This window comes from Astatotilapia calliptera, chromosome 13 (assembly GCF_964374335.1).
Source record: "Astatotilapia calliptera chromosome 13, fAstCal68.1, whole genome shotgun sequence".
Taxonomy (NCBI): Eukaryota; Metazoa; Chordata; class Actinopteri; order Cichliformes; family Cichlidae; genus Astatotilapia; species Astatotilapia calliptera.
The window spans coordinates 24,820,804-24,839,145 of NC_137434.1; the positions used below are offsets into that span (position 1 = coordinate 24,820,804).

Genomic DNA, 18,342 nt, shown 5'->3' on the forward strand with positions numbered 1-18,342 from the left:
CGCATCTCTAAGACAAAAAAAAAAGGAGAAAGTCTGACTGTAGAAGTTAAATAATAGTGTCTGATATTCAATGGTTAATGTGAAAAACAACCTGACAAGGAGAAAACGGGTGGAGGGCAAGGATCGTGTAAGACATTTACTGCAGTAAAAGAAAAATTTACGAAATGGTGCCAAGAAATTATTTTGTAAGCGGCCTGTACACGCAGGTTTGTGCATACAAGCTGTAAATTAGTAAATGAGGCCCAGTTACCTCAAGCATAGCAGCAAAACGTCTACATTATGGCTGAAGAATAAAGTTTCAGAATTATTGCTGGAAAGGTGGCAACAGTGAATCGTGGGATGTATTTAGTTTTTAGTGTCACCAAAGTTTGTCTTCGTAGTTTGAGATTGTCCAACTGTTGTAGAAAGTTGGGAGTGATATTACTCTGTTTTCAGACTGAGTGTTTTAATCTTAGTACTTAAAAAATTAGGGGAAAAGAACCAGATTCCACAAATTATACAGTCTGGACCTTTATTCAAAATTCTGACATTCGTCTTTCTTCACAAAACAATTCATAGAAATAATCAGCACAATGACAAAAATGTACATTACTGTCTTTCAGCAAAATGTTTAATCACGAACAAACATACACAGATTTTACCTGCTTAGTATTTGTTCTCCTGAGTATATGCAACAATGTAATTCTGGGTATTGCTTAAAATCATTAAGAAGACTGAAAGAAAGAAAGATGAGCTGGAGTGAAACTGTTTAAACGTGCGATACAACGTTTTTGTCAGGGTGGAAAAGAAAAAGGAACATGTTATAGAGGAAAGAAATGGAGTGAGACTTTTTACAGTGTGGGGCACCATTCATCACACATCTAATGTTAACTGACACAAAATTATATTGTTTTTAACCATGGAGTCCTGTTTAATTTATGTTGTTTACTGCCTGTCTTTTTGCTAGTCTTTCGCTCTACAGCTTAACATAATAACACTGAATATTAGCAAAAGAGCTCAATGTTTACTGTATAACCGCATCATATTTCCCTCAGTGTGAAGGATTTTGTAATTGAAACATAAATCAGTTGCTTATATCTGTACAGTGTTTATACAGCGTCTATAAGTTTTAAAGAAAGGAAAAACAGCCTCTATTTTCTCTCATTAGTATATATGTATGATGTACATGCATGTATTATACAGCATCTTTGTTCATGTGTCACAGTGCCTGTTTGCAGAGCAGTGCTCATACAGCTGTGCCGCGGTTCATCTCCAGCTGGACCAGTTTGGGGTTTTTCCCCGGTGACTCATATTCACCATTATTTTGACTTTCTGGTGTCTTCTCACCTCCTTTCTCCTTTTTCTCATCACTAGTTCTGTTAGGAGGAAAGAAAAGGGTTTAAATTGAATACATGTTTTTCCTTTCAATCTTGCCTTCTTTTTGGCATCTTTGTTTCTTCAAGTTAAAGAAACTGCAGTGCCAAGCCAGCCATGTGTCTAACTCCATGATGCTACACTATCTTTCTTACTTTTTCTTGAACAGTTTCTTGAAAGAGCTCCTAAAGCCTCCTTTGTCTTTGCGACTCCTCTCGCTGAAGGGGGTGTGGTTACTGTCCTCCGTCCCACTCCTCCACTTGGACTCATCGCCCCATGACTGGATTCCTGTGTCCTGATGTGGTTGAAAACAATATTTCAGTATTTACCAAGAAAATTAAGAAATAATACTAAAAATATGAATTTCATGTTGTCAGGTTCTGTGGTTTTAATGTTAAAATGTAACAGGCAATTCCTGTACAGACATGATAATAGTTCTTTAATAATAGATGTTTGCTGAAACCCACTATGCTGAGCAGTCCATGAAGATCAGGGCTCTGCTTGTCATTGTCCGCTCTGTTCGCCAAGGGAGTCTGGACCTTACGGGAGGGGGTAGAACTTCCTTTGCTGCCTTTACTGCTCTGGCGCTCCAGTTTGGCATGGCTGCCCAATCCCACCCTTTGGAGATGGTCTGATAGAGGTCCACTATCCAGACCACTCACTGTGTTCTCCATTTGCAGCCCATTCAGTGACTTAACAGCAGAGATGGCATACATGTCGATTATGAACATCTACAAAAATGATTCTTCAATATTTTTATATATCTCTTACAAATAAACTCACCTTGCTCTTACGTTGGCTGGCCTGAAGGGGGCGATGCTGATTGCGACGCATAAGAACAGCTTCGTCTGGAGAGACACAACCACGGTTGGGCAGTTTGCTATAACCATTCCCTTGGCTTCCTATGTTGCCAAAAACATCGCGGGTAGTCGACACATTTGTTGCTATTCCGTGATGTGACGCTGGGGGGGCTTTTGGGCACTTCACAAAGGCAATGTCAATGGAGGAATCAGAAGAGGCAGAAGAACAGCGGTCCAACATAGAGGTGTCGTGAAAAGAGCCTCCATCTTCTTCATAGAGGTTCTCCAGCCCAGGGGGATCTGGAGGAAGGAGAAACTCTCCGAGGGCATCTGCCAGAGCAGATCCCGGCTGAACCTGGCGGAACTCTGCAGGTCTGGGAGGCAGATGATGCTGGCACAACATTGACCTCTCAGAGGGCTCACTTTCTGGGATGCTGCCAAGACCTGAAAGCAAAAAAACAAACAAACAAAAAACTGAATTGTTGACTGATGTAAAATAAGAACCAAAATGACAAGTTGGGGAAAAGGGAAGTTTGGGAAGTTTCATCATGTCCCAAAAATAAAATTACTCTGGGGAATCATCTGTCTGACGCTGAATAAAATACTGTGATAGGAGATGCCCAAATACTGCTTTGGTTTTGTATTTAGGTTTTCTTAAAGAGGATGTGGTTAAAAAAAATAATCATCAAGCCATCAAGCCCCAATCAAGCCACAAACAATGGATTTAAAACTATATAATGTAAAAGTTGACCTGGGACATCAGATAGATACCGATGAGTTTAACTCAATTGTGCCCTGGATTTTAATTTTACTTGACTCGGTTTTTTGATGAAATTGGTACTTCTTATTCAAAATGTGCACAGTGGTAAGCCAGTCGGTTGGCATGCTGACACCAGAGCATCCTGTGCGATAAACATCCTTTGTAGTGGCCCTGTGTGCTGACGTTTTGAAGCTACACTTTTAAAAAAAGTTCATGATGAAGTATGAAGTGTTGTCTGAGGATGTCTAAAAGGAAAGGTGTTAATTCCTGCTCCAAAGGGCTGCATTTGAATGCTGGGAGAGAACAAATTGAACTTGAAACATTCACTTTCCCACGCTGTAAAACTCCATGCCACTATCATTGCTCTAGTCCAATCATCTTTCTGTTCTCTTCTTCAATCAGCCTTTAAATTGCAATGCTCAACTTTCAGTCTCTCTTGCAGTCTCCTTTGTGCAATCCACCTCCTCCCCATTTCCACCTCACCAAAGCCCCCAACTTATCTTCATTACCGCCAGCATCTACACTCTGGGGGGGTCCTGCCCTTTTCCATTCTGCTGGGAATTCTTTATTTCGTTAAATCACGCTCAGTTCCTTCTAATGATCTCCTCTTATTGAACTATTTCACTGACCTGTTGGTTTGTGGTTCCGTGAGTCCAGCTCATGGCTGAAGAAAGGGAGGCGGGAGGGCCACTCTGCATCATAGCAATGAGTTTCAGTTTCTTGGTCTCGGTCCCAATCTTGGAAACGGTGCGACTGAATCTGTTCCAGGAGACACTGCTTTCTGCGCCTCACCTGGTTGGCATGTTCCCTGCAGTGAAGAAACGAAGAAATAAACTTTGTTTACAGCAGCACCCGACAGCTTTTTACAGAAGAAATCAAGAAATACTGAAAGGTTACTGGACTGGTAGGAAAACATGGCGAGTATGTAACTGCTTTTATACCTATATTTTTTAAATGAGAAAGCAATAACAAATATTAAGCATTTATGTGTGTCTGTTGCTTTCCAGGAATAATCTACTTAGCTTTAACTCTTATTCATTTATTAATGTCTAACAGAAATGTCTGAGTCATGTAAACACTACATTAAATGCCCGGTAAACTGAATACTCACAGCATTGCACTGCTGCAAGGGTACGGTGAGCCAGTGTTGCTGGCTTGAATCCCACTCTCTACTGTCTTTAACAGCTGTTTCATGGTAGACCTGCAGGGGTGCACAGCACAGAGAACATTAAGCTCCTTCACACTGAAAATGTTTTGTTTAATGTTTGTTTTAAAGTTGATATTTTTCGAAAGATGGTAATCCTGACCTCTTCACCTCCTTGCGGTTGAGCAGCAGAAGCTCCTGATTGTGCTGGAGGAGGTGGTGGTACTGTGTAGTAAAAGCCCTGAACTGCTGTATGCACACCAGCAGCAGATAGTAGTCTGGATGCTCTGCATCAGTCTGCCTAAGTAGTCCCTACACACACACAAACACACACACACACACACACACACACACACACACACACACACAGATAGACAATTTAAATATTCATACATCAGATTTAATCTTCGGTTGTAATAATACTGAGTTGTTAATTGTCGTTTTATTTCTGTTTCTGTTTACTGATAACCTTTTTCTGCATGGTTTCAGAGTATCATATTTGTATCAAGTTTGTGTGTTGCAGGATATGAACATATAAGGACAATTCTGGCAGTGGTGTTGATCCAACCTGTAAAAGCAGCAGGTACTCAGGGATCCTCTGAACTGGCTGAAGCAGCAGAGTGTAGAGGGAGGGTTTGGATTCATCACCTGTTATGTCACTCTGATAGCAGCACCACACAGTCAAGCACAATGCAGCACAGATGGACCAATCAGCATCAAAGGGAAAAACACAGCAGGTGTAAGGACTGTGAATTTCGTCATTTGTCTGAAGCTTTTATATAAAACAAGGCTTGAAATGAAACTTGACAGGGCTTCCAGATACTTAAGTTACCTCCACTCAAGCAATTCTGAGAGTATCTGAGAGTTAAATCAGAAATCGACAGATATGCTGGCGTTTTTTGGTGATATGAGCTGTAAGTTTCCGGATTTTTTTTGTTTTTAGAAGTATGCTGGTATTCTTTTTCATCCTGTCCTCCCTGCTCTGCCCCGTCATGTTACATTCTGTGCTTTTAAAATTAATATCAAAACCTGTCATATTTCACATTTTTCTGTTACCTCAAGCAAGGCCGAAGACTTCATGGAGCTGGTGGCCAGCATGTTGACAACTGACAGACAGTCTGGAAGCTCCTTCAGGTAGGACACATAAAAATCCAAGAAATCACTCTGGAGGAAGAAGGAGAGATATACTGCCTGAGTTTGCATGCTCTTTATATACACTGGAGACCTTCTGCATTTCTCTCTACCTGCATTTAGTGCACGAAACACTTCCCTGCACTATCAAATCTGCACAGATTGGGGTGACAGAGTGCTGAAGGAGAGTCATGCTGAGACACACTCGTGGGCAGAGATGGGCAGTAATGGGCAGTTACTTGTAACGCGTTACTGTAATCTGATTACTTTTTTCAAGTAACGAGTAAAGTAAGGGATTACTATTGCAAAATCGGTAATTAGATTACCGTTACTTTCCCGTAGGAACGCTGCGTTACTGCGTTACTAAAACCGTGATTTTTTTTGCGAGAATGTCTCATGACAAGCAAGTGCGACGTTGGTGACAGCAGCTGTGTGCAGATCAACAATGGATAATATATCGAGTGCGGGAGAGAGTATGAGCGTGCAGCGTTTAAAGTGTGGAAGTACTGACCTTACTTTGAGTTTGATTCCATAAAAAGTGACAAAAACATTAGCGTCCATCGTGCGTGGGAAGAAAACTTCTTTTTACAGCGAAAAAAACCCCTAAACTTCCGAGCAAGCACCGAGTAGCTACGACGTGATGGGAAACTCACAGAGACACTCGCGCGGATTCTTCAACTGACCGCAGCACACCTACACCAGGGTAACCCTCCGCCTACCCTGCTCCTGCTTTACAGGTGAAAATAGAGCAAAAGGACCGCTGAGTCTTTGACTTTATTTATTTTCTGCTGTGTTTTACTTGCATCTGTTTGAAAGAGTGAGTGAAAACACAAAAAATATTTTATTTTATGTGCTGGAATGTGTAGAAAATAGGTTTAAATGTTAAACTAATTTATTCAAGTCAGAGAATGTTGCATATAATTAAATGTTTTGCTTGATGCATAAAGTTAAAAGATTAAAACTGATAAAACAAGTTAAAAAAGAGACTTTTCCATTTGATTACATTTTGTATGATGGATTATGTAGAAAAAGTAGAATTGGGCTGAAAGATCTATCACTTTATCACCTCTTCAGGTTGTAAGTCGTGTTTTTAAAAAGTAACTAAGTAACTAAGTAATTAATTACTTTTGAAAATAAGTAATCAGTAAAGTAACGGGATTACTTTTTGGGGGAGTAATCAGTAATTAGTTACTGATTACTTTTTTCAAGTAACTTGACCAACACTGCTCGTGGGGATGCAAGACTGTACAGGGAAGCTACAGCTGGGAGTACGGCCAAGTCTTTAGAGCACTGGCAGACACCTTGGAGAAGGATGAACTGAAAAAGCATCAGACTCGTGGGACACCCATCCCATAAATCCAGTTCATCTAGCAGGGAGAAAAAACACTCTCCTCCAAGAAGATCAACAGCACCCTCCTGCAGACTGCACAGGTATGGGATATGAGGGTGAACCTGGGGAATAAACTATACTTCCACCTGACAATATTCTGACAAAGGAAAGAAGATGATCCACTGGAGGATGGATGCAAGGAAACCTCTGTGAGGAAAACCACTAATTACCATGATCAGGGCTAACAGTGCAGGATGGCAGATCTGACTGTTCTCAGCTGAAATTGTTGCAGAGGTTTTCACTGCTTGGGCTGTTGGAGAATGGTTATTGGTCTGGAAGTAGCAGGAAGAGAGTGGATGATAGCAGCACACAGGTTGGTGTGGTGGTGGTGGGGGGGGGGGGCATCTTGCTCTAGAATCGGTGTGAGCTGGAAGCCAGGAGAACGATTGGGATAGACCTGCCAAGAAGGGGACCTTGTGCTCATTGAAGGTTGGAAACCATATGATTGGATCGTTTTATGACTGAAAGCTACAGTCACAAGTTAAGAGACTAAAGACATAAGCACTTTGCATATATGAATTTGAATGTGTTTATAACCCATCATCACACATTTTACACCTCCAACCTTCACTGTCAGATTAGTGTAAACAGTTCTTCATTGAATATATTCAACAAGGTGCTGGAGCCATTTATCAGATGTTTCGGTCTGTATTGACATGACAGCATCTCACAGTTACTGCAAATTTGTCAGCTTCTCATCTATAATGTAAACTGGATGGAGCGTTATCCTGCTAAAAGCAGCCATCAGAAGATGGTACATTGGTTATAAAAGGGTGGACATGGTCAGCAACAATTCTCAGCTGGTACTAAATCGCCCAAGGCATGCCAAGCAAATATCCCCCACACTATTACCAGACTACCAACAGCCTCAACAGTTGATACAAGGAAGGATGGATCCATGTATAGGCCTATATATTGTTCACCAAAAATTCTGATCCTGCATCCAAATGAAACAGCAGCAATTGAGACTCACTGTGACGATCCTGGGTCAGTGAGCCAGCGTTTTGTGTATTATTATTGTATAATTTATTTGTGGTTTGATTTCTAGTGTTTAGTATGGGTTTAGTTCTCTGCCAGTCTGTTTCCTGTTTTATTTTGAAGGTCAGTGTCTCAGGTCATTGTATTCTCTTTTGTGTCCCTCAGTCTCGTCAGGTTTGATTGCTCCCAGCTGTGCTCGCCTTGTGTGTCTCATTTTTGTGTTACTGCCTTTTGTATTTAAGCCCCGTGTTCCCCGTGCTTAGTGTCACGTCGTATCCTCATTCTGCCCTGTGTGTTTAGTTTCCAGTCCAGTTTCCAGCCCTCCTAGTTTTGTTCTGTTTTTGACGTTTGCCTGCAATAAAGCAGTGGACTTTTGAGTTTAAGTTCTTCCTCCAGGAGTCTGCATATTGGGTCCTTTTTCCTGCCTGCCGGCACACAGCCATGACACTCGTCACACCAGGCAATGTTTTTCCAGGCTTCTATTGTCTATTTTTGGTATTCTCATGTGAATTGTAGCCTTATTTTCCAATTCTCAACCGACAGACCACCACTATATATTCATCTGCTGTTTCAAAGTTTGATATGTTGTGCATTCAGAGACACATAACTTGATTGTAACAAGTTAGTATATCCTTCTTATCAACTCAGAGCAGTCTGGCCATTCTCCTCTGACCTCTGACATCAACACGGCATTTTCACCCAGAGAACTGCTGCTCACTGGATATTTTCTCTAAACCCTAGAGATGATTGTGTTGGAAAATCATAGCAGATCAGGAGTTTGTGAAATACTCAGACCAGTCTGTCTGGCACCAACAACTATACTATATACAAAGTCACATAAATCACCTTTTTTCCCAGTCTGATGCTTTCTTTGAACTTCTGCAGGTCTTGACCAATTCTAAATGCCTAAATACACTTAAAAGATTCTTATATTATTTCAAACATAGCATAGAAAAACAAACTGCGCAGGCTAAGAAAGCTGAAAAGGAAGTCCATGAAAGATAGATTCAGATAACTGATATTGAATCAACACCTTATTAGAAAAATGGAGGGAGTGCATATGTAGCATTCACTGCCTGCTGGTTTAAAAGATGTTAAGAATTCAAAGACTTTCATTTTATTTACCAGTAGATGGTGCTCACATCAAAAAGGACAATATCCACATTTCGTTTTGCGCTCTCATTCTGTGTTTACCTCTTTACTTGTAAGCCTCATGAATATATCTCCCATGATGCCTTGCCACTGGCATTTGAGCACACGTTCTTGAAGAGTATGAAGGAGCTCAAGGTGCTGCTGGATCAGAAACCTCAAAGAGCTGGGAAATGGACTAAAAGTAGAACAAAAGGCAGCAGATGTTATAAACATCAACATTCCTACAAAACGTGAGAAAACCTGCATTTGTGTCAATTAGTGTGCCATCTTGTGTGGCAGACATCTGACAGCAGGATAAGCAATTTAAAACAAATACAATCATTCACAAATAACATTTGACCCAGTTCAGCGATGGCACCATTTCACTGGCGCTTTCAGTCATTGGGAGCACGTGTGCTGAAGCTAAGCAGTGATTGCATTAACAAGCTGTGTGGAGTCTCTTTAACAGAGTGTCTTCTCTGGTGTTTACAATGTGCCTTTATTTAATTTGTTTATTTCCTGTTCACCCTTCACTGCAAGCACTCAAATTAGATCAGGAATATATTCTTGCGAGTGTTGATTTGTGTGTCTCTGTGTGTGTGTATCAGGTAGGGGTTAGTGGTGGCTGGGACATTTCTTCTTTCCAAAAAACTGCTTTACATGTCTTTTTCTTCAATTATCAGTCTGAATCGAGCCATCTTAGGGTGTCAGCAGGCTTTACCGTTTGTCTTTGGAAGTGAGGGCTTCTGATCCGTTAAAGGAGATGTTTGCCTTCAGAAGCAGAGAAAGGTGGGACACGTAAACTCTCTCAGACTCCAGCAGCTCCAAGGCTGCTCTCTGTCTTTTATCTGCACATACAGAACACAATCTACTTTAAACTCTGAGAATAAAGAGGATTATTCTATAACCATAAAAGACAGACAACTGCAAAGGGGGCCAGGCTTACTGGCTGGCCTTTACTACCTGTGTATAATATTTTTTGTAATATGCACCTGTTATAAAACCTGCCATCAAACATAAGGCAAAAGCTGGTTAAAACACCTTTTTATATGGTCATGTATGTTGACTAAAATCCCATTTTAACAATTATATTTATATATTGAGTTTTGCTTAAATTAAAAAGAGTGGTGAAACTCCTACCCATAGTTCTGTCTGGAGGTGGTAAAATCCACCTACTTCTGCCTTTAAACTTCCTCTGACTACCAAGTAATGCATGATTCAGGATGTAAAAAGAGGCTGTGGTTTAGTGGGTCCGTGCATAGATATGTGGACTACCCGCAGTAGTATGTTTATCAGCAGAAACAGGTGTATTTCTTACTTATTTCAGTCTGACTATTGGTCTCAGGACAAGATCTTTGCTGGTCCTGCTCAGACGTGGAGGCTGCAACACACAAACACTAGTATGAGCAAACTGCCTCTACGAGCCGGTCATTTTCTCGCTTACACTCTTTGCATAGTAAATGTTGAAATACACAGACTCACTCTGAGTCGACGTGGTGCTCCTCGGCGGTGACCCGCTGCTCTGCATATTGGGGAAAAAGTGCTGAATACCACTGAGCTCTGATTGGCTGGGCACACAGATGTGTTCATCACTGGATGCTGTCAGCACATCAGCCTTGGAGCTCTTTCTGCTAGTGGCCCGATCAGCACAGGTGAAGGAGAATTAAAAAGAGCGCTTATTTGACAAAGTTACATATGAAAGTTGAACTTTTTGGGTCACCATTAGGGAGCTGAGTGGGATGATTGAATAATTACTGTGAATAATTTTTATATGCGTGTACATTTATTAAAACTAGCACCTTTTTCAAAATGTTGCAGCCCTACCTGTGTGGAACTGACATCATATCTTTGTTTTCTGAGTGCAGCAGTTCTATCCTCTTCTGAACATCTCTTTGTCTGCTGGAAATGTCCCTGATGTGGAACAACGCCACATTCAGCTCCTCCTACAAGAAGATTAAAAGGTGCCAGTAGTTTTACTTTGGTAGACTGGGAAAGTCACTATGCTGAAATGGGAAGTACCAGGGTCAGATTTTAAGGGGAGAATTTGGGATTCAAATCCAAAAGAGAGAATTTCTCGTATGCATGCACATTAAAAAAATATTAGCAACATAGTCCACGTTGTGTGAGAGTCTGAAAGAGTTGCCTTCCTGCCTAATTAAATTAGTTTACAGTTCAACAGAGTCCAAGTCAGATGTTCTAAATTATGTTTCAGAGGCCACACCAAGAGTAGACTGTGTATGTGTGTGTTTTTACTGTCTAGCTTCTCCAGCACCTTAAATGTGTTGAGCGTGTTCTTGAGGCCCATTATCTTATCATCCACATCAGTCTGATGGGCCTGCAGCTTCTCTTCCAAACCGTGGTCCTTTTGACGCAGCTCGCACAGCTCCCCCAGCGCCGCCTGGAGCCCCTCGCGCAGCTCAACCACCAGACCCCACAGCTGCATCACAAGGAGCAGTTTAACATGTAATGTTTTCACCAGTGTGCTTTGCTCCAACTTTGTTACAACTTTGTTACACTTGATTCTTTGTGCTTTTGGTGCGTTTTGACTTGTTTTGTGCTGTCTTTTAAACCCTTATCATTATGTTAACCTTTCCCTGATTACATTCCATACATAGAGAAATCTTTATCTTGCTTTGTTTTTTCTCTGCTCTTCCATTCTCAGTTTTCTCATGCATAGCTGATTGAATTTACTTCACGGGCATAACTGAATCAGCTCATGGGAACATTACATGGGTTTTGCAGCTCTCTCTTGTCCTATCTTTCCATCGCTCTCTTGCTTGTCTTTTTCTCTTGGTCATGTGAAAGGCATCAAGCAGGAAACTCAATAGACCATCTGTCCTGTTTGCCTTATTGCTCTTATTCCTGTGTAATAGCTGACTATGCGTCTATACACCTGGAGGCTACAGCTCTAAGGAGTGGCTAAATAATGATTCATAGAAGCATCTGCATCTACTGCAATGCATAGATCTTAGTATTTACTCGTATCAGCTGCCAATATTGAGTTTAGTTAATCTGAATAAGAGTGTTATTTAAATAATACTTAAGAGAGCATGATGTGCTAAAGTGAACTCAATTTGGAGACTGAATTCTTATACTGTACAAGTGAGTCCTGTACTATAAATTATTCATAAAGTATTTCACATCCTCTGTGAGTAAATAAGAGCTTTTGTTAAAATGTGATGAGACCTGGTGCAAATTTAAAAGAGCCGAAACTTTATTTTAAAACTTTGTAAACAGCATTTTTCTTGTGTGCTCTGTTCACTTTTGGTAGTCCATACTCATTGTGATGAAAATGCTTCACTATCTCGGGCAATATGCTGTCTTCTGATTTGGGTTATTTGTCTGCAGAGTCCAACATTGGATAACTCACTCTTCTTGCTCTTTGTTTCACTTCATCATAAAATAAAACCAATCAAATATTCTTAAATTTAAAAAGTGTGAGGCACAGTGAGTCTAAATGCCAGCACTGGTTATGTTGATATCTTGAGCAAAATCTACTCTAGAAAGAGCACAGCGTTTGCTCAAAGTCACCAACACAAAATGTATTAAAAATGTAAAAAAAAAAAATATATAAAAGTTTTACTATTTAAAGAAACATCTTGTTGCGTCTTCTGATAAATAGTGACAGAAAGGCTCGGTTGTTAATAGACAATTTAAGTCACAAACCAAATATTATGTAATTTATTGGTAACTTGTCTAAATGAGCTTGTTCTGATTTGATAATAAAGCTGGGATTATTCATGTTTTTTTTTTTAGCTCACCCATTATGAGGCATAAACAAATAAATATAAAGTGTGAAGTGTTTAAAAGTTCTTGATTACCTGAGAAATCCCCTGGCTAGCTTCTTCAACATTTCCCTCTGTATCTAAGGAGAAAACATGAAAAGCTGAGTGTGGTGTCCACACAACATCTGCTAAATTTCTGTGAAAATGTTGATTGAATCCACAGACAAATCCACTGTTAAGCGTTTGTTTGTTAAGCAAGTATGGAAAAGGCATGAAAGAGGTTGCCACAAGAAAACCCCTTTTTTCCCACCACATGTAAATTAACAGTTTATTTACCTTTTCTTTCTCAGACATTTAACACATCATGTAAGATTAAGTTCAAAGAAAAAAAAAGATTAAGTTCAAAGAATTTCTACTTGTTACATCATCGATAATTGGCATCGCTAACAGATTATTTATCACACTTATTCAGGACAAAAGACCACAGAAAACAGGTTTGGTTCATGCATCTCAAAAATTAAAGTAGAATAAATATAAATTACACAGATGATATTCTATAAAATAACAAACTTTTAATATATTTTTATATACAAGAAAAGTTGCTCCTCATATTATCTGACTCCAAAAAGTTCAGTGAGTTTCATGTTTTGTCTTGAATCATAAAATTCGGCGTAACTGTTAAATGCTCTGAATTACAGAGAATTGTGATCATGTAATTTCAACAAACTGTAAACGTCAAATGAATTTCAACCCACTCAAATAAAGTTTAAAAAAGCCTGCGCCGTGAGCTTTCTCTGTCGTGTGATTAAAGTCATTAATGTCTGCATTAAACTCTTTTCATCAACCCCAGTGTAATCTAAAGTTGTATCCACATGTGGCAACTTCAACCAATTACAGGGAAAGTAACTGCCGGTGATGCAAAGTGGGCGGGATTCAACAAGGTCCATTCACTCCAATGGACCTTTTTTCTAATAGCATTCACTTACTCAAGGGCTCTGTTCAAGGCAAGCGAATTACTACCAATAAGAGAACAGGATACCCTTGATTGACATAATGTGGTAGTAAATATATTAGAAGGTTACCTAGGTAACGGGTAATCTGAAACCTCTGCACACGGTCGACTGTAAAGCAATGCACGACAAGCAAATTGCTTCCAGCGTGGACACAGCTTAAGAGCTTGACTACCATGCCATATGTCAATCAATAGTATTCCTCACTCTCATTGGTAGTCACATTGCTGGTCTTGAAGTCTATCACGAGCCATGTTCACTTCACATCACCAGCATCTTTTCATCTGTAGTCGCTTGGTGATCACCACATTGCTGCAAATTGCTTTCAGCATCACGGCAGCTTCAGACTTAGTGTGTGAATTTATATTATTCACCGTTCAGTGTGTCTGCATTTCCTATGTTAAAGGTAAAAAAACAAAAACATTGCAGTGTGGTTCATGGCAAATATTTCATGCATTTGGGCACAGTTGATGGTTATAGAAAAGTACAATGCTTGTGTCTGTTGCGAAAATGTCACAGGTCGAGGCTACTGTCAAAACTGCACGGGGTCATACGAAACACGTTTTACATATATCATCATGCATAAATGATGAGGAGCATGAGCACAATATGAGTAACACTTCTCGTCCGTGAAAGAGCAAAACAAGGAATGTGTCCCACAATGAAGACTCTCTGTCAAATTTCCTCTGGCATTTTGAGTTTGTGCTTTTGGCTTCAGCTGTTTCAGGCCAAAAAAGTTGACGTCAACATGTTACATCAACATCTGTCCCACAGTGACCTCAACAGAAGATGCAAAAAATATTTAAATTTATTGCCATCAGGAAACCAAAAGGATTTTGTGACATTTTGATGTTGCTTCTGCACTGTATGTCTCATTTGGTAACAAGTAGCAACAACTGTCTGGATAGTAAGACATATTTTTGGTATAGCATTGGACTGCATGTTTAGTTCATCTCATACACGCTGGCTTTGTTCTCCAAACAAACCTAAATCACAGCTTGCGTTCAGCTGGTAACCAACAATCAGGACAAAAAGGTCAAAGCTGCGTTTGGTGTACTTTAGCGTTGATGTGAAACAGCAGACATTTTGGCTTGTGAAAACAGGAAACAAGCAGGAGTAATTGATAACATTAAAATCATCCACATCCCATTTAGGTAAACCCTTCTAAGGTTCTTGACCCTGCTTGAATTAAATGAAGGATAATTAAAATTATTTTTGTAGGTCACAATCTTGATGTACTGTTAAAATAAATTAAAATAACTAAATAATCCCTGTTTAATACCCATATTAAATACTTAAAAATTAAGAATTTTACAAAGATATCATAATGTTATTTATATGTGTTCACCAGGCTTTATGTTTAAGGTTTGTTTTACAACACTACTGCTGCTCATTGGTTTTTATCCCTGTATCATACATCTTTGCAGATGCAGCTGGTCCAAGAAAGGCAAAGTAGCTTTGTGGCTGGTTATGCAAATTTTGGTATCACAGCCCAGTAAATATTTCAGGACTGATTGAAATGTAAAGGAATGATGAAAAAAAAGAAGAAAATCTGATATATGCAAGGAAAAAAATCATTTTGAACTGCCAAAAATATTCTTTTTGGTTTTGCCCTGTCTTATTAGAAAAAAAAGAAAAAGAAAAACTTTACTAAGCGTTCCTTATTCTTTTATATGTCCCCATAAATTTAGTATATTAACCTGCTGGTCTGAAAACACACATAATAAAGAGGATATCTTGAATTTTGACAAGCTGTAAGTAGCAGTTTCTAGACAAAGACTAAGCATTTGGTTTTTGAAAGTAAGAATAAACTGAATATTATGCATATTAGCTGCAAATACTTGTCTGAAACATCTCTTCAGAAGTTTTTTAAATGCTCATTTTACCTTCTGTCTTCTCCTCTGTTTCTGTTTTCTCACTCTCCATGTTCAGATAATCCTGGCCAGTCTGGTACAGTGTACTTCACAGCTGTCCAGTTCTGAAGTCCCTTTTCCAGCTCTGAATGACCTCACTCTGCTTCTCTGCCTCCCTCTCTTCTGAGCAACCCTATCTCTCGCTGTGATCGTTCACTTTCTCTTGTCCAAAGCATGTGAGTCCTATGATTTCGCTTTCGTACAAAAAGGTCCTTGTCTCCAGAGAGTGGAAGGATGGAGGGGAAAGATCAGGAGGAGAGAGAGAGAGAGACATTTGTTCATCATAAAGTCACATACTGTAGCCAACTCATTAGATTTAAGGAGGCGTGACTGGTTGCTAATGAGGATAGTTTACACAGCTGCACTGAACAGAGAACGCCTGAAATGGACATTCCAGTTGTTGTGGTGCATATAGGTGCTGGAAGTAGTGTTGTAGTCTCATGCAATATATGGTCTCACTCTAGGCCAGTTCTAATAAAGTGTCTTTTCTACTCCTTTTTTAAAAGACCACTTAGGGGGAGGGCAAAAGCTTTAAACCTAAAAGTACGCTACAGTATATCTTTTATTCACTTGATTTTTAGCTCCATTTTGGTCTCAACCAACCCTTGAGGGGCTTTTTGGCTCACAAAACAGTGAGGCCTGGGAGCTTGAGGGTCCCAATATCTTTGCTGTTCCTAGGACTGTGCTCTTCTGGACAGTGATCTTTATATATTTATGTATAATATATATATAATATAATGATGGTAAATATGAGGTGAACAAATGTTGTACTTGGAAGTTAAACAGTTGTTGATGAGGTTAAAGTTTTGCATAATAAATTATTTTATGTCAACAATTTACCAATTTTACAGTTTTAACCTGATTTGTAAAAAAGATTCTATCTATCTATCTATCTATCTATCTATCTATCTATCTATCTATCTATCTATCTATCTATCTATCTATCTATCTATCTATCTATCTATCTATCTATCTATCTATCTATCTATCTATATTATTTTTCTTACAAATCTAGTTAAAACTGTAAAATTGGTAAATTGTTGACATAAAAAAATTATTATGCAAAACCTTAACCTCATCAACAACTTCCAAGTACAACATTTGTTCCCCTCATATTTAGCGTCACAGCTTTTTGCTGACACGAGCCTGTGTTTGTGTTCCTGTCAGCTCTGTGACATCACCGTATTGTAAGTCTGTCTTCATGACTGTCTGCTTCTTGTCACACAGAGAGTACGGTTGTCTTTCTTTTCTCTCTCGCTCTCTGTGTCGGAAACAACAAAGCCTGGAGACAAACAGCTCAGCTGCTCCTCATTTCAACAACAAACCTGTGTTTGAAGGTTACATCCTTCCCACACATCATCTGATTCTGTGGTTACATGTGAGCATGTGGACGGGGAGTGTAATGTTCATTCCTCTCTACACAGAAACAAAACAGAACTTGTTTTATTCACCAATAATTGAGTTTGGAGAAAATGCCATTTTAATGATTTGCTAACTGGACCCTAAAAATCAATTTATTTGCAGTGTCACAAAGCAAAAGTTTAAAGTTCAAGTGTTACGAATCTCATGTTTTAATATTGAAATTGTAGTAAATCTAGCGTGTCTCCTCTGTGTGATGACAGTTAATTTGAGTAAATGTACAGAAAGTCACGCGATACAGCAGTCTGTGAAACATGTTTGGTTTTGGGGATTGGATTATGTTTTAATGCAATCTTTGATGGTTTTTATCTCGAACTTGGACAGGTTTCATCATGCTGTGATGATATCTCTGAGCCATCATCACAAGATGATCTTCTTTAGAAAAATGTTCTTTGGTATTGATCTGAAGAAATAATGTCCTCCAATTGTCATATTTATTGTGCAAGGAAACCACTTCTTTGACCTTTTCATGTTCATATGTTTTACATTAGTTTGTCTGGTGCAGGGATTACAGCACAAAAACTGGAAAACTTTTTTCAGGCACTAATAATAAGTAAGCTGTTGTGTCCAGCGTCTGACTCTAATAGAATAAGAGACTCGGTCAATGAGGAGCACGATGGAAAAAAACTCTTTAGTTATGATAACTGACTGAGGTTAGATTATTATCTGGGCAAAACAACTGCTGCACAACCTCACAAATGCTAGAATTTAATTTCTCTAACATTTGTATGCATTCATGGTAAAAAAGAGAGTATGTCCTCCTTCAGTTCTAAGGTTTTTGTGTATCAGGACATATTGAAAAAAAAATCACCTGGTCCTCACCAGGTTCTAACAATATTTAAACACAACCTCAGGTGAACAGCAACATTATAGATTACCCTGTATTGTTATTTATTTGACAAAAAACAAGCCAAAATACTAGATGCACCACACAATTCAGCAGTAAAACCACATTTAGCAGCAATAACTTGAATTAACTGTTTTCTGTATGACTGTATCATGGCTGTATGACTCTTCTTTTCAATGTTGCTTCAGTTCGTTGAGACTTGCAGGCATTCATTCGTACACAGCTCTTCATACAAGTTTCACCACAGCATATCAATCAGATGAGCTCTGGACTCTCACTGAGCCATTGCAAAACATTGATTTCAGTCTTTTCTTCCTGGCGACTGTTCTAAACAAACCATTCTTGTTCAGTCTTTTTTGTCAGCCTTTTTCTAGTTCTGCAGTCATGAACTCTAACGTTTAACATGGTAACTGTTGCATGTAGTTTTTTGTAGTTTCTCTGGCCTTGGGTTGAATTTGCAAGGATGTTCACTCTTAGAAAGCTTGATTATGTGAACAATCCATCTCACTGTAGCATGATGGACTTTGAAGTGTTTAAAATGGCTTTGTAATCTTTCCCAGCTTCAGGCCTCCAAAGTGCCCAAAGTTTACTATGCATGGTCACACTTGCTAATGGTCACTTAGTCAACTGCACTTAATCATCAGCATCTGGCTGCGTCATCCTGCTTCTGTAAGGAAGCACTGTGTCATGACATGTAAAACTTTAGAATTAAAAGAGGGTGCACTTGCTTTGTTACCATGA

At 39.3% G+C, this 18,342-nt stretch overlaps 1 protein-coding gene and 1 long non-coding RNA gene across 4 annotated transcripts; one reads left to right on the forward strand and one right to left on the reverse strand.

The window, feature by feature from the left end:
- Positions 1 to 497: 497 nt before the first annotated feature.
- On the reverse strand, positions 498 to 15,486 carry arhgef33 (Rho guanine nucleotide exchange factor (GEF) 33). Of its 2 annotated transcripts, none has more exons than XM_026190766.2 (17): positions 15,309 to 15,486; positions 12,509 to 12,552; positions 10,960 to 11,124; positions 10,512 to 10,630; positions 10,170 to 10,315; positions 10,006 to 10,068; positions 9,409 to 9,535; positions 8,751 to 8,883; positions 5,114 to 5,221; positions 4,626 to 4,718; positions 4,221 to 4,369; positions 4,025 to 4,114; positions 3,543 to 3,721; positions 2,137 to 2,597; positions 1,821 to 2,045; positions 1,509 to 1,648; positions 498 to 1,355 (listed from the first exon to the last, which is right to left on the reverse strand). In XM_026190766.2, the coding sequence occupies exons 1-17, from the start codon at positions 15,346 to 15,348 to the stop codon at positions 1,226 to 1,228; spliced, it is 2,412 nt and encodes an 803-aa protein (XP_026046551.2). In that variant the 5' UTR covers positions 15,349 to 15,486; the 3' UTR covers positions 498 to 1,225. The 2 variants fall into 2 exon arrangements, with proteins under 2 accessions (XP_026046551.2, XP_026046552.1); XM_026190767.2 differs by having other exon boundaries at positions 10,170 to 10,318.
- LOC113035288 (uncharacterized) lies at positions 4,838 to 11,150 on the forward strand. 2 transcript variants are annotated; one of them, XR_003274334.2, is made up of 4 exons: positions 4,838 to 4,971; positions 5,124 to 5,191; positions 10,553 to 10,648; positions 11,013 to 11,150. It is a non-coding gene; the product is annotated as an uncharacterized LOC113035288 (long non-coding RNA). The 2 variants fall into 2 exon arrangements; XR_003274333.2 differs by having other exon boundaries at positions 4,843 to 4,971; positions 5,120 to 5,191.
- Positions 15,487 to 18,342: the final 2,856 nt, after the last annotated feature.